Source organism: Habropoda laboriosa, unplaced genomic scaffold (assembly GCF_001263275.1).
Source record: "Habropoda laboriosa isolate 0110345459 unplaced genomic scaffold, ASM126327v1 scaffold87, whole genome shotgun sequence".
NCBI lineage: Eukaryota > Metazoa > Arthropoda > Insecta > Hymenoptera > Apidae > Habropoda > Habropoda laboriosa.
The window spans coordinates 214,690-222,865 of record NW_017100209.1 but is presented as its reverse complement, the minus strand read 5'-3'; the positions used below and the strand labels follow the sequence as shown (position 1 = coordinate 222,865).

At 40.4% G+C, this 8,176-nt stretch overlaps 1 protein-coding gene across 1 annotated transcript in view; it reads left to right on the top strand.

The window, feature by feature from the left end:
- The window catches only part of LOC108570726 (Down syndrome cell adhesion molecule-like protein Dscam2), a 156,148-nt gene that overhangs the window by 103,209 nt on the left and 44,763 nt on the right, over window positions 1-8,176 (top strand). The window contains 1 exon segment of the mRNA XM_017932627.1: window positions 556-698. Within this exon segment, the coding sequence (XP_017788116.1) occupies window positions 556-698 (143 nt within the window).

The following is an 8,176-nucleotide window of genomic DNA, read 5'->3' as shown; positions in this document are numbered from 1 at the left end:
AAATACTTAGAATTCTCTATGGTACCTACAATTTTATTTGAAAATATATTACAGGAAGGTAATGAAAACAAAAATCTCTCGAATTCGTTCAAAGAACATCCTTGAAATTCGCAATTTCGTATTCTTCGGAAAATGAAACGACTGGTATAGAAAGAACCACATCAGAAACACCGAATAACATCAAAGATTCTATGCCGGCCGCCTATCAAACAGGTTCTATGCGGTTCAAATTAAAACTTCTCCTTCGTTTCCATTGAGCGATTCGCGTATTTTAATTATCCGCAAACTGTGTATCCCGCCGCCGTGCCACTTTAAAAGCTTTCCCGGGGCTCTTTAAATTAATAAACGGCGATTCGCCGGCAAAGAGTAATCGTGGCGAAAGAGCACGGCGGTGAAAGGAGAGGAAGTTTAAAAATCGCGGAATTTATATTGTGAAACGTGAATAGAAGCGAGAACGAAGACGTTAGCATTCTGACTTCCTCCTCTTTTATCCAACTCTTCTTCTTCTTCTCTTTTGTCCTCTTTCTACAGATTCCTTTTTTCGTTGTGTTTCAGGCAGTTGCTCGGGAACGGCACCCTCTACTTTCCGCCATTTCTGGCGCAGGATTTTCGAGCGGAAATGCACAACGCGAGGTACAGGTGTCGCGCGACCAGCTCCGTGGGAACGGTGCTCTCTCGCGAGGTCACTCTTCGCGCTGGTGAGTTCAGTGTTTCTTTTTTTTCTTTTATTATTGTTACATCACGTCGTGCGGTGTATGAAACGTGGGGGGTTTTCTTCTGGTAGGAATGAGAATTGTTTTAAAATTCGGAAGGGATGGTAAGAGGGAAGATTCTAAAATAATATGAAACTTTGGCGTATTGTATTACTCGAAAAAGTAGAGGACACGTGTTTTTTTTTTTTCTATTGACAATTGTCCACTGTGGAGAAGTGAAAATCGTTCTGAATTTATTTCACCTTGTCTACTTTAAATTGTCGTCGTACTCAGAATCATCGAGGAGATTTGGGTTGTTTGAGGCTTTGAAGCAATGCAAATGGAAAATAAGGATTCTAAATTCTCGAAGACCTCGAAAAAATTAGAATCTTTGCCACGAAAATATATGTCTTCTCTAATTATTTAAGTCTTTAATCGTCCACAGTGAAGGGGTGAAAATCGTCCTGAATTTATTTCACCTTATCAACTTCAAATTCCCGTTATCCTCAAAGTCATCGATGAGATTTCGATTGTTTAAGGCTTCCAAGCAATGCAAATGGAAAGTAAGGATTCTAAATTCTCGAAGACCTCGAAAAAATCCGAATCTTTGCCACGAAAACACACGTCCTCTCTAATTCTTTAAATCTTCGAAGCAATGCAAACAGAAAGTAAGGATTCTACAATAAATTCTGAAAATTGCACAAGCATTTATCAGATTCAGAGGGCTCGAGGAAATTGGAATCAGCCGTGAAAATAGGTTCCATTTTCAATCGATACGAAGGACCCGTGTGTCTCGAAACAACGTAACACGATGGAAATAGCAACAAATAAAGCTCCACGAGCATGTAGAATAATTAAAGGATCCTGTGCGTTACGTTTTATCCAGTTGTTCAGGGGGCAGGCGAGGCCAGCGCGTTAATAACATAAAAATAGCGCAAAACATCGCGCGGGAAAAGCGTTCGCTTTGCCTTGCTCCTGTACACGTACGGACAGAAGTCTCATTATCGTGTCCCAGTGCGGTGCTCATTAATTACTATGCTTTTTTCCCGATCTCTCGGCATCGGGAGGGAAATACACGCGCAGACGGCTGTTCCGCAACGACTCACGTGGTATTAAGGGAGTAATTACGATTTCTATACGGAATTTGTAAATAAAAATATTCCACTGCTGCCGGTGATTCGCTAGAATCGGAGAACTCCTCGAATTTACGTGTCTTTTTAAGTGACACCAGTGTGTAAGTGATTCGTAAAGAGGATGAAGGAGAATGAAGAATAGTTAAATTGCGCCTTGTGTAAATAATTTTGTATTTGAGAAAATAGATCAATCGTAAAACTAATTCTCAATGATAAAATATATTTTTAAGATGAGATTGGAAAGTGTATTTGAGGTTAGGTTTGACCATCTTTCAACCCTCAAAATGATACCTAACTTTGGCATTTTTTTTTTAAGAAAATAGTCGACTCAATCTGAAATTTTTCGTAAGAGCTTTATCGTACTACTCTTGAAGAATGTAAGGGAATTTTTTCATTCAATTTCGTTACAAAATGGCGACGCTACAGCCACATTGCCTAACCTCTATCTCGGACATCGAAACTTGCAATGATATTTTTGAAAGTATAAATTATCTATTCAAACTTCAGGATTGGTCTAACCCGTTGATCCAGAATGACCGAGCAGTTTCAATACTTTCCACGATTTTTCCCTCGAGGAAGCAATAACTATAACCTCACACGACGAGGCCATTAGCTCGTAAGAGGTTAGAGTTCGTAAGTTTGGTCGGCCATTTCCGGCTCGTTTCCCGGGCCATTATCCGCGAGGCGTGATCGGTAAACATGAAACCTACTTACTGGACCGCATTGTCGCTAAACAAGCTGCGGACGAGGTGGTTCCTCGCGCGCTCTTCGCGCGGATATACACGGATCAATGTTTCAACCCCGATGCTATTACCTTAAGTACTTCCGCCGGTGGGAAAGAGAAGCTCAAATGTGGATTCTACGTTTACTCTGTACCCTGTCCCCCTTGAGTATCGCTCCTCCCTCGGAGCTATTGGTTTTAAGTTAAAGCCTTTTAATTGCACGTGTTTAATCAAGTGTTTCCACCTAGGCCAAGCGATATTTGTCTCTTTTAATTCTACTCAGGGGGATTAATGCTAATTCGTTAAGCAGAACGTCGATCCTAATGGAGGATTTGTTTGAGCGTGTAATCTGATATTTTATTGAAATCGATTTGGAAATGTTTGGTTGTTTCAGATCGGTGGGAGTTAATGTTGTCCCTATACCTTGACACCCTTCGTTTTCCAGATTTCGTTAATTTGCTAATAACAATCTGGCAAATACCAAATTTTCTCAAAGCTATAGATCAAAATGGCTTCCACACTTCTGTTTATATTTCTTTGTGTAATTTGGAAGTACGAAGCTGATAAACGACCACAGCATTCTCGATTTTACGTTTTAAAATAACTACATTACATAAATTCTTCACGAAACGTAACCTCAATCTTCCAAAAATATCCTCAGCGACTCGAAGAAGATTTTTTAATAAATTCTTCGAGAAACGTAACCTCAATGTTCCAAAAACGTCCTCATCGACTTTAAAACAATTGTTAAGTAAAGTCTTCACGAAAGGTAACCTCAAAATGGTCCTCGATCTTCTAATAACACTCTCATCGTCTCCAAACTAACGAATCGATAAATTCTTTGCGAAACATAACCTCAAAATTGTCCTCAATCTTCCAAAAACACCCTCATCGACTTTAAAACAGTTGTTAAGTATAGTCTTCACGAAAGGTAACCTCAAAATGGTCCTCGATCTTCCAAAAACACCCTCATCTACTCCAAAAAATTGTTAAACAAATTCTTCACGAAACATAACCTCGAAATGGTCCTCAATGTTCCAAAAACGTCCTCATCGACTTTAAAACAATTGTTAAGTAAATTCTTCACGAAACATAACCTCGAAATGGTCCTTAACCTCCCAGAACCACTCTCAAATCTCACCTCGTCTCTAAAAAGCTACCTCGCCGAATAAACTCTCAAAAATCCACAACCAGAGCAAACATAACCTCAAAAATACCCTCGAACTTGGAACCACCGATGCACATCGCTACTTCCACCCGCAAAAAGAAGAAGAAAAAGAACTAAAATCGCGAAGGAAAGAGGGACTGGTTCATCCGTCGATACACTTTCAGTGTGCGTTGCGTGAGCACAATAAACGTCAATTACAGAAGGAACGTCGCCTTAGGAACGTGACTGGCCGCGAGAACGGCGGAAAGTTGCTGAAGATCCCATTATGCCGGAAGCGGAGGCCGCGTTTCCACCGACGACGACGTCTCCGAGTAAATACCGAAGGGAAAACGCCACTGAAAGCCGTTAAATTGTATCGAGGGAAGTTCGATTCGAACAACTGCTGCTGGCCGGAATAAGAGGGAAAAAGTGTTAGAATGAGAGAGAGAGAAAGAGAAAGAAAGAGAGAATGGGGGAAACAGAAAGCAGGAGAGAGAGTTGGTCTGGGGAACAGGGGGACAAAACTTGGTCCGGTACACGAGCTTTACGTGAGCCACCATTTAAATGGCTGATTTTAAGCCGACCAACGCGATGCACACCAGGATACGTGCCTTGCTACGCGTATGGATAGCACCTGTACACATTCGGAACCGAAATTAGAAGAGAATTCCGAATCCTTCCATTTAACTTGCCTTCGATCCGCTTCGAAATGGAACCCATTTCGACCCCGTGGACGTGGCTCGTTGATTTTTCAATGGCGCCCCCTCGATACTGGTGAACGCAAAGTGGTATTAAAATGTAATTACCAAGAGATGGATTAGAAGCGTATGCACGTTGGAGGAATTGTCCTGGGTGGGTTTCTCAGATGTGACTTTTGTTAAACGTTTGGCCATTTATTTTGAAACAATTTGTCAGAGTTTTGTGTGTTTTTGGAAATTTGGATTTTCCGGTGGCTTGAGTTATGCATTGTAATCCATAAATGTGAGGACACTTGCTAAATTTGAGGAGAACTTAAATAGTCATTATTAGCGATGGAGTCGAACATCTCGTAAGTGTGTTCAACTCTTTAAGTATTTTGGAATAAAAACTTTGACCATTTCTTTTTTCGGATGGTTTGGAATAATTTTGTGGCTTTGGAAAATTGGATTTTGTAGTAAATTGATTTATTCGGTATATTTAGATGTTCATTTACTGAATGCGAAGAGAACTTAAATAGTCATTATTAGCGATGGAGTCGAACATCTCGTAAGTGTGTTCAAATTTTTGTTGATGAAATTGGAATCCTCTATGAGTATTTCGGAATATAAAAACAGTACTTCCAAGTGCACTCGAATCTTTTACGATTACTTGGAGAAACGAAGACAATACTTTCAAGTATTATCGAATGGAACACTGATCGAATAGGTTCGAAACTTTTATGAGTACCTCACTGAAAATTCTATTCTCTCCCAAAGCTTTTATAGGATTCTGATTTCTATAATAATGAATGACAAATTCAGAGATGAATTATGTGTGTATCAAAGGTTTTGCATATTTTTATTTACTTGAATTTTTGCAATTTTATTTCTTTGTTTTACGTGTATGTTGAATAATTCAGGAGAATGATTATGGTTCGGAGTAAATCCAGAGATTATGTTGGGTGTTAAGAGATAATGGAAACGTACGATTACGTTGAATGATTAATAAGTTATTATCATTGAATACTGAATATTTGAAGAGTTTTAATGTTTAGGAACGAATAAACTGACTGTATGATAAAACTTAAATTATGTGTGCATACGCGCTATAAAATTTGATGCAAAATGTTTGTTAAATATTCGAAATTAGACACTGTTGCTTCGTACACTTAAATTATGACAAAAATCAGAACTTAATCCACAAAATTTAAAAACCGTTAATAAGAGTCAATTAGGAGCTACAATTCAAGCATTTCTTTCCAGCAATATGCAGACATTAATAATCTTAGAAAATGACTAAAATCGTCACGATTAAATTTTGATACTGCAAAATTAAAAAAAAATTAAATCACTGAAATCTCGATGAAACTTATCTAACTTAATTAGAGTTTTCCACAATACACAAATTGCTGTTAAACGACTGCAATGTTAATTCATATCTCTTCTTCGAATAAAGCTTATCCAGCTCCGAAGCAGGCACTGATAACTTCACAAAAACTGATTACACTAAACTCGTCATTAACGAGTTACATTTCATTGCTCCAGAACGTGGAAAAGGTAATCAATTTTCCCTATCGTCAATTCCCCAGACACAGCTTGTCCAACTCTCTAGCAAAGAACACTGTAAGAAGTTGCAAGTATTATTCCAGCAGCGTCGATTTGAAACTGCAGAGAGGAAGAATGCAGCGACAGTAAATTCGGGCGAAGTTCTCTCGAGGCGAAGGACCGTGTATCGATTGGGTCGGTTTTTCGTCCGGTCGGTAGTTCGTAAGTCGGCGGCCGTCAGCGGTAACAGAAATTCTTCTTTCTGCTTTTCGTCGAGTCGTCCCAACTCCCGGAAACTTTGCCGACAAGGAACGCGCGCGCGCCGGCCAGCCAATTTAAGTCGAAGAAGAAAAAAACACGAGCAAGTATTCGAAAGTCGAATTTTCGCGATCGTGACCATACGTTCCTCTCGTTCTTCCGCCATTTATTCGTCCATCTGAAACTCGGCCACTTCGTAGAGACTTCTCGAACGTGGATGAACCGACTTCGTCCTATGTGCTTCCTGCCGTTGGTATTTATTGGATCGACGAACGAGAATGGAGGAGTTTATCCAGCCACTTCCGGTCGTATTTGATTAATTTGACAAGTTGGTTTGCACATTTTTCGTGAACGTGGAAAGTTGAGGGAGTTCTTGCAAGGAGTGTCGATTTGTTGATTTTCATTTTTGCGAGGTTTAATTGAATTTCGAATTTAAATGAACAGGACATCTGATTCGATTGTTTCTCGTTAATTTGGATTTTCGAGTGATTCGATCTGAAGCTTGTGCGAAGTTTAATTTAATTGCAATTTTTTATTTGATTGTTTGCAATAATTACATATGAAAATTATTGGCAGCCTGCGCGAGTTATTTCACGAAGAAAGCTAAGTTTTGATCTTTTAACATTTCAATTTAATGCTTATTAAAAGTTGAATTTAATTTCAATTTAGTGCTTATTAAAAGTTGAATTCAATTTCAGTTTAAACAAAACTTAGCACATCTAATTCGATTGTTTGCAACAATTAAATAATAAATGGAAACAGATTATCGACAGCGTACAAAATTTATTTCACGAATAAAGCTGAAGTTTCGAACTTCGTGGACATTTTTCAACCCTCCCTTAATCTTCCAAGGTTCGAACTCCTCGCGAAGAAAACGCCCAAATTAAAACCATTCAATCCCCCCCTTAACCGTATCAAAACCAGCAACGAAAACAATCGAATTACCTTCAATTCGCCGGAAGAATTTCCGGCGAATTTACGCGGCAAAAAGCCCTCGCCTCTCCCTCTTCCTTCCTTCCCTTAAAACTCACCGTTTTCCAGCGGTAACAAGTTTCCCGACTAATAAACGACGCGACTTTCCTCTCTTCTTAAATGTAATTACCGCCAGTTGGGCAAAAGAAAAAAGGAAGAAGACGGAAAAAAGGGACGAAGACGAAGGGAGAGGAAGTCGGCGTGACGGGGGAGGAGAGCGAGGGCGCAAACGATCATAGAAGTGGGATCTATGAAACGCGGCGTTAATTAAACCTCGTTACACCGGGCTTACCGTGGAACTTCTCGTTAACAAGCTGCCGCTGTCCAATCGAAATCTCGATAATCTCTCGAACGACCAAGACGTTTCTACCTACCAAACTATAAATAAATCCTTCGATCTTCCTCCTCCGTCGAGTAGTCCCAAGAAGAAACGCCTCGTTATCGAACCACCCTCTCTAAGTATCGACCATTTTCCGCCTCCGTCTCTTTAAAAACAGAAATTCACGCGAACTCTGTTGCGAACCTGCCAAAAAGTCAGTCTGGCGACTCCCCGCTAGCGCCGAAAGAGTCTCCCGTTCCTCGACTTTCAGCCAGAAGGAGCATGAACGCGACGGAAGGAGGAGAGAGAAGGGGCTGGCTGGTCATGGTGGGAACGTGGTAAAGGCCCCGTTCATTAAAATGTGTTCCAGCCGGCGGTAATTACGCGTTTAATTATTTAAACGAGTGACCCGGCATTCAGCAAGATTTCATCCCCTCGTTCTCCCTTCTTTTTCTACGTTTCTCCCTCCATCTCTCTCTCTCTCTACTTCACAACACTGGTTAAACTCAGCCGCTGCTTCCTCGTTTCTTCGTTTCTACTCTCGTCTCGCTTCTTGTCTCTGCCATCTTCATCTAATCTTCACGTTTTCCTTCTTCTTCTTCTTCTTTTGCGAGTACTTGGTCTCTGTGGTTGCGTCGCGATTCCAGGAACACGACTCGAGCAATTCCCTGTCCCTCTTTCTCTCTCTCTCCCTTCCTCTCTGCTTGCGGT